Source organism: Myxine glutinosa, chromosome 6, assembly GCF_964187855.1.
Source record: "Myxine glutinosa chromosome 6, kmMyxGlut1.1, whole genome shotgun sequence".
In the NCBI taxonomy this organism is placed as follows: Eukaryota; Metazoa; Chordata; class Myxini; order Myxiniformes; family Myxinidae; genus Myxine; species Myxine glutinosa.
In genome coordinates, this window is record NC_136266.1 from 145,778,110 (window position 1) to 145,796,114 (window position 18,005).

At 47.6% G+C, this 18,005-nt stretch overlaps 1 protein-coding gene across 1 annotated transcript in view; it reads right to left on the minus strand.

Moving 5' to 3' along the window:
• MEGF6 (multiple EGF like domains 6) overlaps window positions 1-18,005 on the minus strand; it is a 520,079-nt gene that overhangs the window by 13,514 nt on the left and 488,560 nt on the right. Inside the window, exons 29-32 of the mRNA XM_078781084.1 lie at window positions 5,025-5,153; window positions 4,792-4,920; window positions 1,372-1,500; window positions 940-1,068 (exon numbers count right to left, since the gene is read on the minus strand). Coding sequence (XP_078637210.1) covers window positions 940-1,068; window positions 1,372-1,500; window positions 4,792-4,920; window positions 5,025-5,153 — 516 coding nt within the window. The remainder of the gene's footprint in view (window positions 1-939; window positions 1,069-1,371; window positions 1,501-4,791; window positions 4,921-5,024; window positions 5,154-18,005) is intronic.

The following is an 18,005-nucleotide window of genomic DNA, read 5'->3' on the forward strand; positions in this document are numbered from 1 at the left end:
AACATCAAATTTTTCTGCAACATAACAATTTAACATGGAGATTCCTCCAAAATTAGCTGCTCAACACATGTAATATCTGCTTAAGAGACAGAAGTCCATTGCATGTGAGAATGCTCAACATCACACACTAATTCACAATGTTATTTGAACTTGCTGCACCATATCAACAAAAAATTGGTATTTTGTATTTAAATGGTCCTTCATTGGCACAACCGAGCTACTACCGACGTACAAGGCATTCATCCGCAGCTTGTTGGAGTACTGCTCTCCCTTCTGGGATGGCTCTCCCACCTCACATCTTGCTCAGCTTGATGCCATGGAAACCAAGGCCTTTAATGTTTTTGGATTACCTTGCTATTAAGCTGAGTCTGTGGGCCTATGACTGTGCCATCGCAGACAGGTCGGTGGTCTCTCCCTTTCTCCTGCCTCCTTTCTGGTCTTTTACCTTCTGCTGGACCCACATCTTTGTCCCAACTCCCCCACACTCTCAGATTTCTGCAGGGCATCCCGGTGTTTCACAAGCAGGTTTATTCATCAATGTGTGTGCTGTCCCTCGGATGGGAGTTAAACCGGGCGTCCCAGATTCGCCGGCATCCTGAACAAATTTCAAATTCCTACCCTAACCTACAGGGGGCGCTGCATCAGCAGTACAGCCACGTCCTCAGCCAAAGATACTACTCCACAGCCTTGGGCATACAAAATAAGAGGGATTTAATTGGACCAAAGCATGGCTGAGGGGATATGAAGACTATAAAAAGAAGCTCGTTGATAAATGACATAATCGGATTATATTTAAAACGCATGCAGTTAAATTCAACTTGTCTCAACTGGTGTGCATCAAGTGTAGTTTCACACCAATTCTTACCTTTATCCAATCCAAATTTGGATTAAATATTATTTTATACATGTATTTTGTGATTGGCTCAGCATAAATCTTACCGTGCTCACATGAGGGACCGTAGAACCCAGGAGGACACAAGCAGCATCCAGTAAATCGGTCACAGGTAGCGTTGTGACCACAATTGCAGGATTTTGAACAGTTGGGTCCATAAGTACCAAGAGAACACTCTACATGTCATAGAATTGCAGAAACAAACAAAATAATTGATATGGTGATGAACAGGGAAATCTGATGTGCTTTCTTTTTGGATGCACATCGTTAATGTAGTAAATTGAGGCTGCGCCAACAGTTAGAGACCAGGTAGGTCAATAATACACAGGATTCATAAAACTATTTGGAACCTTGAAGTCCCAGCCGAGAGATATATATGAATTATTGCGACAAAAGCTATCGGATCCTTCATTTCCACATATTGTACCGTTTACATGTTTTCCATGTAATGTGTTGGTAATTCAAGATTGACAGCATACCAAGTTCGCAGAAAGGCCCGGTCCAGCCCAAGCCACAGATGCAGGACCCATTTGCAGTATCACAGCGAGCATTGTTATAGCAAGAGCAGTTTTGCTGACAGTCTGGGCCAAAGGTACCCTCAGAACAACCTGCAAAACACAAACATGATGCTGATCGGATTAGAACACACTTTCTGTTTTATCCCTGCAAAAGATTTTCACCACCATCTCTTATCTTCCCCGTTCCAAAACATTGATCTTTTCTACCCCCGTTAATTCACCCCAGATCCACTTTTCTGAAATACCGACTTCTTTCCTGGAAGTCCTAGCAGTGTCCATGTGTTTTATACCTCTCCCACCCCCACCTCCATTCCCATGCCTCCACCCCCCAAGCCCTCTCCCTTCCACAGATCTCCCGATGTCCCTACTGTCAAATGTTGTAGTTGTGTGCTTCCCCCTCTCTCCCCATCTTGTCTCCCGCTCCCTTTTTTTTTATGTCTTATGTGTCCGTTTGTTTGTTTTTGTCATTAATGTTAGCTCTTACACGAGCCTCGATCTTGTATACAAAAAAAATAAAAAAAATGGTTAAACAGTCCCAGTTGATTTAATATGGTCAAAACTTTGCAATTAAATAAAGTGACCATAAAGCTATCAAAGGCCATTTTCAAGAAGCAGCCGCAAGTCTCCATTATACTTTTAAGAAATCTTTAGATTCAGTGGAGTCATTTGAAAGTTACGTAAAAATAAGTTAAAACTTTATGCAGGAGGAAGAACATAATTATGGCTTTGCAAAAAAATTACTTTTTGGGAGGATACATATTCAAAACTATAGGCACCACCAACTAGTGTTTGACTAGAGTCTGACATTTTCATCGCATTGTCCAGTTTATCATCGTGGATTAACACCCACAGGTAGTTGAAAAATTGGACCTAAGCCTTTCCTGTTGGTCAGCTATACAGGTTGTTGGTACCTTCAGTTTTGAATATTTTAGCTCCACCAATATAGGTTGATGGAGGTTATGTATTCACCCCTGTCTGTCTGTTTGTAAACAGTATATCTCAAAAAGTTGTAGACGTATTCGGACGAGATTTGGTGGACACGTTGGGTGTGTGACAATGATTAATTGCTCCAATTTTGGTGAAGATTCGAATACGGATCTGGATACGAGATTTAAAAAAAAGATTTATTAGTGATTCTTCACCATAGAGAGATGGGGCCAAAAACGATATACGTACTGTATATCATGACATTTCAAAAAGTTGGAGATAAGTTACAGCAAAATTTGGTGGATGAGTTAATTAGGCGACAAGAACAAGCCGAATAGATTTTGGTTCAGTTCCGAATCCAGATCCGGCCTATCAGTGGGATAGAAAACATAAACTGTTCAGCCTGGCGGAGGTATGCTCTCCACCGAGAGACAAGCACAATGAACGGATCAGAACGTAACAGGACAAAAGGAATAGTTGAAAGAGGGGGAAACGCCAACAATAAAGTTGAAGGCCAAGATAGAGGTAGACTTGGACAAATAATTGGGTTTGAGAAGGAATAGGGGACAGGAGAGGATGCATGGGGTGTTAAAGATGGATGCAGGAAGAACTGTAAACCTGGAAGGAGGTGTGCTGAACAGCTGTCTTGAAGACCTCGAGGGAAGAATGAAATTGAAGAGAATTTGGAAGTTGGTTCCACAAGCAGAAAAAAGAGGAACAAATGAGTGCAGGTGATCAGTGATCCTGGATTTAGGTAGTTCATGAGGAGGGGGTTGATGGTGGACCGTATGCGCCCTGCAAAAAACCTGGAGCAGGTGGGGGACAAAGTTTGGAAAGAGCAGAGGGTGGAAGACCAGAAAGGAGGAGGTAGAAGACAGAGAGTCCACCAATCTGTCTGCAATGTTGAAGTGATAGACCCATAGACTCAGCTTCATCATGGGAGATTGAAATAATGTTAAAGGCCTTGGTTTCCATGGGGTCATTCTGAGCAATGTGTGAGGCAGGGAATCCAGTCCAAAGCAGAGAGCGGTACTCCACCAAGCTGCGGATTAAGGTCTTGTAGGTGGATATTGAACTCCTGGCATTGGTGTATAATGTTGTTTATATATGATGAACAATTCATATATTTAATAATTTTATCAATGACAAAATAATCTCCCATGCCTCTTTTCTTTCCATCTCTACCCAACCCCTACCCTGCATTTAGCCACCACACCCCAACCGCTGCCCACACTTGCAGCATGCCCACCGCCACACACATCAGCCACAACCCCATCACTGCTGCCCTCAGTCTCAAGACCCCGACTGACGCCCGCAACTGCCACATCCCCATTCGCATCGCCCACACCTGCAGCACCCCCACCATCAGCTATGCATCTCCACTGGTATCGAGACAGCTTCCTCCACCCATCTCAACCAGGATATCACATCTATATGTCCCTCTAGCTTCCTACACCCAACCATCAACCACCCTAGTTGTACCCACACAGCCACCTGACACACCCACATCATCCACACACTTACCGCCATATACACCTCCACATCCCTCATCCCACCCACACCTACCTCAGATCCACCCCACAAATGCGACAAATTCCCTTTAATAACAATTTTCCCACCCTCAAAGAAATCCCACAAAACTGCTATCTCTTTCCTGAACCCATCCATCAAAGTCCGTAGCATGCCACCTCTACATATTTTCTCCAGGAAAGTCCTCCCCCCTATCCCACGAAGTGATAAAAACATGATGTGGTTGAGACATGATGTGGTTGAGACATGATGTGGTTGAGACATGATGTGTTTGAGACATGATGTGTTTGAGACATGATGTGGTTGAGACAAGTGTTTGAGACATGATGTGTTTGAGACATGATGTGTTTGAGACATGATGCGTTTGAGACATGATGTGTTTGAGACATGATGTGGTTGAGACATGATGTGGTTGTGACATGATGTGGTTGAGACATGATGTGGTTGAGACATGATGTGGTTGAGACATGATGTGTTTGAGACATGATGTGTTTGAGACATGTGTTTGAGACATGATCTGGTTGAGACATGATGTGGTTGAGACATGATGTGTTTGAGACATGATGTGGTTGAGACATGATGTGGTTGAGACATGATGTGTTTGAGACATGATATGTTTGAGACATGATGTGGTTGAGACATGACGTGTTTGAGACATGATGTGTTTGAGACATGATGTGGTTGAGACATGATGTGGTTGAGACATGATGTGGTTGAGACATGATGTGGTTGAGACATGATGTGGTTGAGACATGATGTGGTTGAGACATGATGTGGTTGAGACATGACGTGTTTGAGACATGATGTGTTTGAGACATGATGTGGTTGAGACATGACCTGAAGGTACAATTGGGTGAAGACACCACACAGTTGAGATGCGATATGCTTGAGATGTAACATGTATGAGATGTGCGCTGGCCTAACTTTGTCTGCAGTCTGGGCCCATGTATCCTGGCAGGCAGTGACAACTCCCTGAATGTGGATCACAGATTGCTCCTTCTGTGCAAGTGCATGTATGTTTACATGCCACACCATACCAGCCTGATGGGCAACCTTTGGGAGAGCAGGAGGGCATTGCAGAAAACAGAGTTATACTTAACAGAGAAAATATTTTTTTTTTTGGAACTAAAACACTTTTTTATCACTTTCAAACTTACTCTCATTGCAATTGGCTCCGATAAAACCCGGTGGGCAGATACACTGGCCCGTTGCACTTTCACAGCTCCTTCCATTCTCACACTCGCACTCCCGTGCACAGGCCTCGCCATAATGACCCACTGGACAAACTGTACAGAACAAGGCAGAGGTACATTCAATCGTTACTTATCCAATCTCAACCAAACGTGACAGGAGCACTAAGCGTCAAATGATGGAGGTTGCAGCGATTTAACTCCCACCCGTCCCCCTTCCAAGGTTGCATTGCCCACCAAAGCGGTTGCATGTTGAGGTGTATATCTGTGTTAGGATAGCTTCATCGTGGCATTTTTTTTCCAAGGCCGATTCTAATAACAACGTCAGAGATAATTGCATGATATTAATGTTATAACAAATCAATATTAATCCTAATAATATCCCCCCTCCCCAAGGCGTTCTTCCTCCTTGAACAAACGCCATGTTAACGTTAATAAACTAGATGGTATTCTTGGAATACTTACCCTGCGCAGTCAACTTGGTGCGAGCCAACTCTTCTATTTTTGAACGTTTTTTTTTTTCTTTGATCCAATATGGCTGCCAGACTACGTGAGCGATTACATCATAAATTTATATTCTCTAATACTAGTACCCGACTGCAAAGCCGCAATGAGCCGGCGAAGCCAAAGCCTCTTGCCACTATTTTACCCATCACTGTGGCATCAGTATGTTAGGTAGTTGGTAGTAGGTAGGTGTAGTAGGTACCGTACCTGGTAAGACTTGGTAAAATAGAAGAGCAGACAGTCCTCCCCAATACCTACATACAATAAATGTCACAAGAAGCTTAAGGAAGTAACTATACGATGTGCTAGCTTAAGGCCTATTCTAAGAAATTTTAACTGGGCTTAACATACGTTTTCACAGTATGTGTGTAGTCTTCTAACTTCAGTCGCTGTCAGGACTGGTTCTCTCCGGGCACTGCGGCTTCCCCCACCAGAAGAAGTTAGCTTTCAGTAGGATCAGTGCCGACAGGTCAGACCATAGCGCCGTGTCAACGGCAATGTGTGACTGTCGTTAATCAAACAGAGCTTTCTTTCTTTATGTAAACCGCTTATACCGTATTTCTGGCCATGAAAAACTATCCCCTACAGCCGCGAGATTTCTAAAAAATAATTCTTCGTCAATTTTAGAATATTTGACGCCGTTTTCAGCATCCGAAACGCGTAATAAGCTTAAAAAAAATATTTTTCAAATGCTCGAATCTCATTGGTTCCGGTGTTTGGTGACGATTTTCGTTGAAGATAACGAGGTTGGTCTTAACATATTTTAATTACAAATTAGAGGTGCATTAGATTGTGAATCAAACAAAGACGGGTGAACAAACTCCTATTGAACTTTTTCGCAATTGTTTTATGCAAACGTCCGCATCCGGTCGATGGCGGCCTCCATTGAGTGATTTGGTTTTAGAAATATTTTTTCAAATGCTCGAATCTCATTGGTTCCGGTGTTTGGTGACGATTTTCGCTGAAGATAACCAGGCCCGTGCGGACTGAGGTTGGTCTTAAAGTATTTTAATTATCAATTAGAGGTGCATACGATTGTGAATCAAACAAAGACGGGTGAAAGAAACTCCTATTGAACGTTTTTCAATTTGTTATGCATACTTCCGCATCCGCAAGATGGCGGCCTCCATTGCGCTTCGGAATTCTCAAGCCAAGGGATACAGCATGATCTGGTTTTCGACATAATACGTACGCGTTTATTGACAACACCGGCTTCGCCGGCTACAATTGTTGCATAGATCACGCCAAATAAATTTCAAAATGATCAGACTAAGTGTTGTCCTGTCAAATGATGACGTCATAATTACGACACCAATGGCGTCATCGTTAACAACACCTATTCCCCATGCGGAGTTCTTTACAATGAGCCATGTTTCAATTTTTTCCAAGGAGCGGTTTTGGAGATATAGAGGTGTAACATTTTTCAGTTTTTCCAAGATGGCGCCTGTACCACGTGACCTATTGCATCATAATTATCATTAAAATATTCTACAGGAGGAGGCACTTGTAAGGTGAAAATGTTGTGTCCATCAGGCCAACAGTTGCAGAGAAAAAAAAATTCATACTGATCGGATGAAGCGTTATACTTGTCGAATTATGACATCATAACGAAGGCATCGATCGCATCATCACTAGCACATCTTATTCCCCATGGGTAGAACTTGACAATGAGCCTTGTTGAAATTTTTTCCATTGAGTGGTTTCAGAGATATAGAGGTACAAAGTTTTTCCAAGATGGCACCTGTACGACGTGATCTATGACATCATAATTATCATTAAAATATTGTTGCGGATATGGGATTTGGCCTCCATCCATATCCGCTTGTAAATATTCCCCTATTTTCCCAATACTCCCCAACTATCCCCAATCCCCCATTCCCTAGTCCCATTGTCTGTAAACAACACTCTGTAGCCCCGACCTTCCCCTTTTTCCCCCATTAAATGTCGTGCCCAGGTCCACCGCATCTCACGTAGACAACTTTCGGACGTCTTGCTAGTTATTCTTAGTCTATGTCAGTTAAGGACTCGTTTCCATTAATTCTGACTCTTCGTTGCACCAGAATGTGATTGTATGGCACCATTAGTAAGTTTAGGACCTCCCAATACCTCCCCGCATCTCTTCCTCATACAACCACAACAACAACTACAACAACAGCGGCGCGACGGCGGCGCGGGGAGTGCGCGTCCTCACTCCGGCTTGGTTAGCCGCCATTGACCATGTGCTCCGACGAGGTTACCACGCAGGGGCTCACTGTCAGCTCCTCGTCAAGGGCGGAGCCCGGTAACCCCCCGCACCCAATAAGAAGCGGCGGACCGATTCCATCTGGGGCGGAGCTAACGAGCCGAGGGCGTGTCACTCCCCGCGGGACATGCGCAGGAAGACGGAGGTGACGTCAGATGCGCCTCAGCTACGAAGAAGAAAGGACGCCACCTCCTAGCGCTGAGAAATACCTTCCGCCTCTCTGGACCGGACCGGGTCGATTCTGCCCCTGAGCCAAGGTGCACCTTGAGCCATTGAATGCCTGCCCTTCCTTGCCATCAATCCCTGTGTAAGTCAGTCTTGTCCCGTTTGTCTGTTGTCTGTCGGGGATAAGATAAGACTGTGTATAAGTGCCCATCTTGCTGTGCTTTACCTCTTGCCGTGTAATCTAACCGTTCTGCATAACCAATATTATATCCTCCTCCGGAGGTCTTGAGAACTGTACCCCTTGTGTCGTTGAATTTATCCCAGCCGTTGTGTCCTTTCCTTCATTGATTTAGCATAGCGCGACTTAGTCAACGTTCGAGTGTAATCGGGTAAACTGTGCGAACACGGCGGCCATTCTGCTCGGCCCATCATAACATCCTAATAAGTCGTGTCCGTAACAATTGGTTGTCAGGAGTTGGATTCGGACCTGGGACTAAATTTGTTAGGCCCAAATTTTGGAACACCAATTGTACTATTAGAGTAACAATTGGTGTCGGGAAGTGGGATCGGTCCCGGAGCGCGTTTCACGCGCTCGAAATTATAACGGCGAAATTTGATTGTGTTTTACAAAAATAAAAACCCGAATTTTGAAAGTCGCGCTATGGCAGATCAAGACGGCTGGGTTCCGGTAGAGGAGAGTGAGGCAGGTTCGATCCAGGACCAAATTGAGGGACATGAGGAGAGCGAAGCAGTGAGGGTGGCAGGTTCGCAAAATAGCGTCGTCGCGCACGAGGTTACGGGCGCGCAAAATGGCGCCTCGCACATGGCCACGGCGACAGCGCCCGCGACCGTAGTAGCGCCACCGGTGGATTTGAACCTTTTTTTTATGCAAATGAAGGCCCTTATGGACAAGAATAATGAAGAAGTGAAAAACAGTATGGGGGCAATGAGGGAGGACATGGGGGCCAATAGCCAATGGTTAGAACAAAGGATGGGTTCCAATAGCGAGAAATTGAGGGTGACATGGGGGCCCAGATCGGAGGGTTAGGGAGTAGAATAGAGGGATTAGACAATAGATTAGGGGAAATACAGGAGGGGTTAATGGGGGTAGAAAACAGAATGGCCGTTCAGGAGAATCAAATGGAAGGGATGAAAAAGGGGTTAGAGGGGTTAGAAAACAGTATGGAAGGCAAATTGAGGGACATGAGGGACCAAGCGGAAAGGGAAGTTAAACAAATGGGGCAGCAGATAGAGGGGGTCAGAATGGGGGTAGAAACTAAACTGGATGCTCACAGGGAGGAAATGGAGCAGATGAGGGTGGCATCTGGGCAGGAGATGCAAGTGATGGGAGAAGAGATCAGAAGAGGTGTGAGTGAGGAGGTCGGAGGAGTGCGCGAGGAGGTGAGGCACTGTAAGGAGCACATGGAGAAGGAGGTGAGAAAGGGGACTGTAAAGTTACAAGGGGGCATAGAGGACCTGACGCAGGAGGTGGAACAGCTGACGGAGGGACAAAAAGAGTTAGTGGAGCAGGTACAAAGGAACACTGCGGTAATAGGAGGGTTAAAAGCGACACAGAAAGAACTAAAAGACGACTTGATAGCGACGAAGAGGCAATGTCAGATGGTACGTGAGGGACTGACAACGAGGTTGGACGAGGTGACAGAGATAATGGAGACGAAGGACCGGCAGGTGAGGACGCACATGGAAACGGTCAAGGTAGCCTTAGAGGACGAACTTGAGGAGACGTGCCGGGAAATAAAAGAGGTGAAGCAGAAATTAGAAGAAGTGGAAGAAGGGGTGAGCGAAATTAAGAAGCGACGGAGAGGGGATAAGAAAGAGATAAAAGAGGAGATAAAAGAATTGGTCCAAAGTCTGTGTTCGGATCGTGATGATGTGCTCATTAACCGGATGAGGGATTCGCAGGTGATGGAGGAGAAGCGAAGAGGAAGAGGACCCGGTGTAAGTGGTGACCAATATGGTCGTGCGTATGATGCGCCAGGTGATTTAAGAAGCTTGGGGGTCGAGATGGACCCGGGTGTTCGTGAGAGGCCGTTGGTGAAGTGTGCGACAGGTCTGGTGTGCGAAAAAGGAGGTGTGCGAGAAAGTCCGACTCTGGGGTGTGTGAGGAAAAAGTGCATGCCAAGGAGTGAGGGTGCTGTCGAGTGAGTGTGAGTGAGTCGGTCGTAGCGCGTGTGCGAGGGAGCACATGGAAGCGCGTAGTGAGGAGTGTTACAGAGGATGTAACGGGAGAGGGTGTGCGAGAAAGGTGTGTGACGGACAGGTGCATGGGGAAAGAGTGCGCTGTCAAAAGTAAGGAAGAATGCACGCCTGTGGTGAGTGTTACAGAGGGTGTGACGGGAGAGTGTGCGCAAGAGTGTGCGCGAGAGAGGTGTGTAACGGATGGGTGCATGAGGAAAAGAGTGCGCTGTCAAGAGTGGAGGTGAGAGTAGTACGAGTGGCACGGAGCGTGAGTTGGTTGTGACAGGTGAGCGAGGATGTACACCTGGAATGGAAGGATGCACACCTGGAATGGTAGAGCGTGTGTGGGAATGCACACTTGAGTTGGTCGTGAGGCACGTGGTTGGGTGTGCGAGTAAGAGCACACCTGTGATTGTCACAGAGGAGGTGACCGAGGAAGGGGCGCGAAGAGGTGTGTTGGTGAGGTGTGCGAGCGACGAATGTGTGCCAAAGTGTTCGGTGGTCAGGTGTGTGACCAAGGCTGTGAGTGGAATGAGTGTACCTGGGTGTGTTAGAGAAGGTATGACGAGGAGCATGGAAACGGCTGGATGTATGAGCAAGAAAGGGGTAGCGTATGCTTGTAAGCATGCAGGTGGAGCATCGACGGTAACCGGGTTAGAGGTTAGAACGACTTATAGCCGAATCGGGCCCTCGGTGCGTGCCGGGCTTCGCGTGCCGCGAGAACCAGCGGGGATCCGAGCCACGGCGGGTTCGAAAGGACCGCCGTACGCGATCCACGCTGTGCCTCGCTTGGAACGGCCGCGTCCGGGCTCCACTAGGCGGAGCGGGCAGCCCGATAGGAAGGGTCGTCATGGCGACCACTTTTTGTTGAGGCATTCCGGCAGGTCGAGATCGGGACATTGGATGGCTCCACGCCGAGATGGTGCGTGGGATCTCGGCCCGGGTAAGCCCCCGTCCCAGCCCCGAATGCGGGACGTATCCAGCCGCTGGCACCAAACAACCCGCATTCATGGCTTGGCTTTACGAAGCCGAGCTTTAGAAGTAAATTGGCGCACCGAGAGGCATTAGTGAGTAGACTGTGTGATGAGGTTAGTGTTTTGGACCCAAAATTAGAAAAAAACAAAATTTGATGATTGGCAAAGGATTGGCAGTAATGATTGGCAGATGATGGGTAGTGATTGGCAAATTTTTGATTTGTTGAAATTTGATGTGCAAAATTGGTAGTGAGCGATGTGCCCGGTGGGTAAGGGTGGCATCCCTGCCACCCTTCCCATGACGTGGGGCAAATGCGCTATAGTTTATGGGGTGTATGGCAGTGAAAACTAGCCCGGGTGGGTTAGGTTATATTGATAGGGATCTAGCGAAGATGACATTAGGTAACGATAAGGTTAGGTAGTGACTGATACCTGCAGTGGGGACGCAGGTAGATTAGTGTGGATGATAATGACGAGGGAGCGCAATAGTTTAAAGGGACGACTGGGAAGCGCAAGTTTCAGAGGGGAGTAGTTAGATGAGATGATGCTGTGTGAGAACTGGACAGGTGTGTGGAGCAGTGTATGAGTAGTGAGTGTTGTGGATCAGCGCGAATGCGCTTTGGGGAGAGGAGGGTGCAGGTGGCACCAGGTGTGAGAACACAGGTGTGCAAGTACAGGTGTGTGGAATATATGGAGCAGAGAATGAGTGGTGTGGAGAGAGTTGGAGTAAGTGGTACGGAGTGGTGTGCATGGTGCGAAGGTGTGGATGGGGGAAGAGTGGACCCCTTTCACGAGTACCCGGGGCGGGTAGTATAAGTGTTAGGTAGAGGGTATAGGTAAATTGTGGTTGGATATTGGCATTTGTGGTGCGGTTGCAGAATGGTATTGTGGATGGGTGCATTAGTGTTGTGGAAATGGCTGGGCGTATAGCCTGTTAGTGTGTGTAGTTGGTTTGGGCACTCCACCACTGTGAGGGTGTCGGCCAGGTGAGGCCGCAGGTGGGCTCTGGGAGCCGGTAGAGTTGTGGATGGGGCCCGAGGATCCGGAGGACGGACCCGGGTAGCCCAGTGCCAGAGAGGGCACCGAGTGGGGAGAGCGCCAGAGGGCCTTCCCCAGGTAGATAGGTTAGGGTAAGGAGCAGGTAAGCTCGGAGGCAACTGCAGTGGTGGAGGTGTGCAGGTGGGTAGACCTGCTAGGAGAGCTACACGTCGCAGCCCAGAAATTGTGCGAGGGCACCGGGAGATGAATCGGGGGAGTGAGACCCCAAATTGAGAAGCACCACAGTTTGGTCAATGGGAATTGGTTTTTAGAACCCATAGTGTAAGTTGGCCAATGGATTGGCAGGGAAAGACCCCGGGTAATGTAAAGTTGTTAAAGTCATTTAGGAAATAGTTAGGATTGATGAACCTGTCGCACCATACGCAGCCACTTACCTGAGGTGATGATGATGACTCCACACCTGTGTTTTCTTTGTTCTGTGTGCAGGAAATGAGAATTGCTGTGTGGATTTGTGAGACGCATCACGACGTGGATGAGACATTGGGGTGATTCCATCTCTCCCTCCTTAGGAGGGACTGATGATGAATTGGTGATGGCAAATTTTGATGTTGAGTTGGAGATGGCAAATTGTGATGAGAGTTGGAAATGGCAAATTTGATTGGATAGGAGGGAGAGAAGACGAATTTGGTTTATGGGAGGAACGGGGAAGACAGTAGGGACGTTTGTTGATTTGTAAAGTAGATGTTTATGGGTAGTGTTGTGTTTTGTGGATACAGTAAGGGGTAAGGGAGGGGCAATGTAGGTTACCTGGTGGGGGGGGGGGGGGGGCGTACGGTAGGAACGTACCTGTCTCACCTGGTTCCCATGTGCCCCCAGTGTGCATCACCTTGTATTGCGTGCACTTTTGCGCCCTTACCACCTTACTCACTTGTCTTCTTCTTTTGTCTCCCACCTCCGAGGATCTGGCTTTGGGGCAGAGAGAGAGGAGAGAGAGGTGCTGGCTCTGCAGTTGTGGGCCTGCACTTTCGCTGCTTGCTGCCGGGATCGATACACCATATGGACCGCAATTTTTGTGGCCGCCCACCATGGACCGCAGTCTTTTGCGGCCAAGCACCACCCATTGATGGACCTATGGGTCCACGTGGCACCTATGCCATACAGGTGAACCACTTTTAGTTGGCCCCCTGACGGCCACAATACAGAAATGGACGCGGTTGGCGCCTTTCTTTTTTCTAAGGAAGCTAGAAGGCCAAGCACTTCAGGAAGGCAAGACCAGCGGCAGAACATCGGCCGGCTGCGACACCACCGGTGACGTTGAACACTTTATTGGTGCACCGGATGGTGCTGACTGTACATGATGGGGTGGTGCTTTTGGTGCTTGGATGGGGTGCTCTGCACATTATTAAAGGCTGTAAGGCCACAGGGCACTCGTGGGTTGGTGTATCGATGCTGGCATGCGTGCTCTCTCTATGCATAACATCTGCATGTGTTCCTCCAAAAACAGGTCCTGGATCGTAGTGTAAATATCAGTGTAGTCTTGTGTAAATAATGCTCCCTACCGGCTGTATGTTTAGTTTGAGGATTCTTTCCGCGATTCGGTTATCCTGTGGGTGTGTTTCTGTGAGGAGAAGGGTGCAACGTCGCAGGGGGACATATTTACTCATTTGTGAACATCGGTAAAACTGTCGCACTCAGGGTTGAGTTAATAGTAGAGGGAACTACATCTGAGTGCCACACTAACATAGGTAAAAATTTATCGGGTCGGGACGCCCCGAGGTAGAGAAGGGTGCAATGTTGCGGATATGGGATTTGGCCTCCATCCATATCCGCTTGTAAATATTCCCCTATTTCCCCAATACTCCCCAACTATCCCCAATCCCCCATTCCCTAGTCCCATTGTCTGTAAACAACACTCTGTAGCCCCGACCTTCCCCTTTTTCCCCCATTAAATGTCGTGCCCAGGTCCACCGCATCTCACGTAGACAACTTTCGGACATCTTGCTAGTTATTCTTAGTCTATGTCAGTTAAGGACTCGTTTCCATTAATTCTGACTCTTCGTTGCACCAGAATGTGATTGTATGGCACCATTAGTAAGTTTAGGACCTCCCAATACCTCCCCGCATCTCTTCCTCATACAACCACAACAACAACTACAACAACAGCGGCGCGACGGCGGCGCGGGGAGTGCGCGTCCTCACTCGGCTTGGTTAGCCGCCATTGACCATGTGCTCCGACGGGGTTACCACGCAGGGGCTCACTGTCAGCTCCTCATCAAGGGCGGAGCCCGGTAACCCCCCGCACCCAATAAGAAGCGGCGGACCGATTCCATCTGGGGCGGAGCTAACGAGCCGAGGGCGTGTCACTCCCCGCGGGACATGCGCAGGAAGACGGAGGTGACGTCAGATGCGCCTCAGCTACGAAGAAGAAAGGACGCCACCTCCTAGCGCTGAGAAATACCTTCCGCCTCTCTGGACCGGACCGGGTCGATTCTGCCCCTGAGCCAAGGTGCACCTTGAGCCATCGAATGCCTGCCCTTCCTTGCCATCAATCCCTGTGTAAGTCAGTCTTGTCCCGTTTGTCTGTTGTCTGTCAGGGATAAGATAAGACTGTGTATAAGTGCCCATCTTTCTGTGCTTTACCTCTTGCCGTGTAATCTAACCGTTCTGCATAACCAATATTATATCCTCCTCCGGAGGTCTTGAGAACTGTACCCCTTGTGTCGTTGAATTTATCCCAGCCATTGTGTCCTTTCCTTCATTGATTTAGCATAGCGCGACTTAGTCAACGTTCGAGTGTAATCGGGTAAACTGTGCGAACACGGCGGCCATTCCGCTCGGCCCATCATAACATCCTAATAAGTCGTGTCCGTAACAATATTCTGGAGGAGGTGCTACTATGGTGAAAATTTTGTGTCAATTGGACCAAGAATTGCAGAGAAAAAACAATTCATACTGATCGAATCAAGCATTGTACTTGTGGAATTATGACGTCATGAATAAGGTACCGATGACATCATCATCAACATATCTTATTCCTCATGGGGAGTACTTGAAAATGAGCCTTGTTTCAACTTTTTCCATTAAGTGGTTTGGGAGATATAGAGGTGTATCGTTTTTCCAAGATGGCGTCCGTACCACGTGACGTATGACGTCATAATTATCAGCAAAAAAAATATACAGGCAGAGGCGCACCTACGGTAAAATTTCATGTCAATCGGACCAACGGTTGCCGAGAAAATGAATTTTTAAATTGCAGACACGGCACACGTATGGCACACGGCACACACGTATGCAGAGGATTGCTTAACCCCGATTTCGCTTTGCGAGCGCAGGGTAATAAGCTTATCATGCCATTTCATTGGCGCAACGGACCCTACAAGAAGTAAAGATATTATAAACCACAAACATGTATGGTTACCTTTTTAAATAGTCGCTAATGCTGTTTATTTTTTTTTTTTTTTTTTTTATTTTTTTTTTATTTTTTATTTTTTTGTATACAAGGTCGAGGCTCGTGAAAGAGCGAACATTAATCACACAGAAAGACAAACCGACACATAAAACATATAACATAGGGAGCGGTAGACAAGATGGGGAGAGAGGGGGAAGGACACAAACACAACATTTGAGAGCAGGGACCGAGAGACATGGAGACATCGAGAGATCTGAGAGAGGGCGAGGGCTTTGGGGGGGGGGGGGGCGTGGGAAGGGGGCAGTGGGAGAGGTATAAAACATATGGACACTGCCAGGACTTCCAGGAAAGAAGTTGGAATTTCAAACAAGGTGGATCTGGGGTGAATTAGCGGGGGTAGAAAAGATCAAGGTTTTGGATGGGGGAAGATAAGAGATGGTGGTGAACAGCTGTTTTAAAGACCTGGAGGGAGGAGTGGGATTGAAGGGAGTGAGGGAGTTTGTTCCAGAGGTGGGAGAAAAGAGGAATGAAAGAGTGAAGGTGGGCGGAGAGCCGAGATTTCGGCAGTTTAACCATCAGAGGGTTGCTGGCAGATCTTGTGCGACCTGTAGGAATATTTGGGGGACAGAGCACAGAGAGAGCTGGGGGTGCAAGGCCGGAGAGGAGTCGGTAGAAGACAGAAAGACCACCTACCTGCCTGCGGTGAGTGAGTGAAAGGCCCTCAGAGATAGCTTCATCGCGGGAGATTCCAATAATTCTGAAAGCTTTGGTTTCAACAGCGTGAAGCCGAGCTAGGTGTGAGGCAGGAGCACCGGCCCATAGGGGAGAACAGTATTCCATTGAGCTGCGGATGAAAGCCTTGTATGTGGTGAGGAGCTCAGGTGTGCCGAGGAAGGACTTCGCACGACGGAGGATGCCCAGTCGGCGACTGGCTTTGGAGGCCAGCTTGGAAATGTGGTTTTCCCAAGAAAGATCATGGCAGATAGTGAGACCCAAAATCTTGAGCGACAGAACTTCTTGGAGAGGATTGTTGAGAAAGTAGATGGGAGGGTTGTCCAGTCGATCTTTTCGGAGAGACATAGTAAGAGTGTGAGATTTGTCAGGATTGAAAGACATGTTCCACTTGTTTGACCAGTCTGTGATTTTGTCCAGGTCTTCAGAGAGTGAGGAGGCAGCAGACTGCCGATCTGAGGGAAGAGGAATGGAGCGGCAGAGAGTGGAGTCATCAGCAAAGAGATAGAGAGGATTTTCGAGAGAGTCAGAGAGATCATTGATGAAGACCAGAAAAAGCACGGGGCCCAGAACACTGCCTTGGGGAACTCCAGCCTGAACAGGAAGAGGAGATGAGAGAAACCCATTCAGGGCCACACGTTGACGACGACTAGAGAGGAAGTCCGCCAGCCATGCGTGGAGATTTCCATGGATACCAAAGGAGGAGAGTTTGGTGAGCAGAGCGGGGTGCCAGACCGTGTCGAAGGCACGTGATATGTCGAGGGAGACAGCTCTAATTTCCTGTTTGGCATTGAGGACCTCCATCCATTGTTGAGACAGCAGAAGCAGCATGTCCAGAGTAGAGTGACCTGGTCTGAAACCAAATTGATGATCAGAGATCAAGCCATTGGAGAAGAGGAAAGATTTCATATCAGAAGCAATGATGGATTCCATGACTTTGCTGATAATTGGGAGAAGGCTGATTGGTCTGTAGTTGCTAGGATCTGTTTTTGCACCTTTTTTGTGCAAAGCGGTGATGTTGGCTGATTTCCAAGCAGATGGCAGTTGACCTTGAGCAAAAGAGAGGGTGAAGAGAACAGAGAGAGGGTGAGATAGAGCAGCAGAGCAGGATTTTAGGACCCGTGGGCTGATGCCGTCGGGTCCAGTTGCAGAATCAGAGTCGAGGGTTGACAGAAACTTTTCCACCTTGTCAGGAGGAAAGGACACGGAGTCCAGGAGCAGCAGGGTACGACTGGGTATGGTGGGTACAGAGAGGGATGGGTTTGGGACACAAGATTTAGAGGCAAACACAGAGTTGAGGCATTCAGCTTTTTCACGTGCGGAGTCAGCTGTGTAGCCGTTTGAGGTAAGGGAGGGGATGGAGGGGGAACAAACACCAGAAACGGATTTGACCAGACGCCACCAGGATTTGGAAGAGGGAGACAGATAAGAGAGTTCGGTCTTGAGAACGGAGAGATATTGTTTCCTGGCTCTCCTGAGGGTGGACACACACTTGTTTCGGGCTTTGTGAAAGGAAATGAGATTTCCTTCCGTTGGATTTGCTTTCCAGGAGACGAAGGCAAGTTGTTTCTGGGCAACAGCCTCACCACAAGATTCCGTGTACCATGGACGGGAGGAAGGGTATGACAACTGAAGACGAGATGGGATAAATCTGTGCATGAGAGAGAGCAATTTACTTTGGAAGAAAGTAAATTTACTTTGGAAGAAAGAAAGTAGATGAGTTT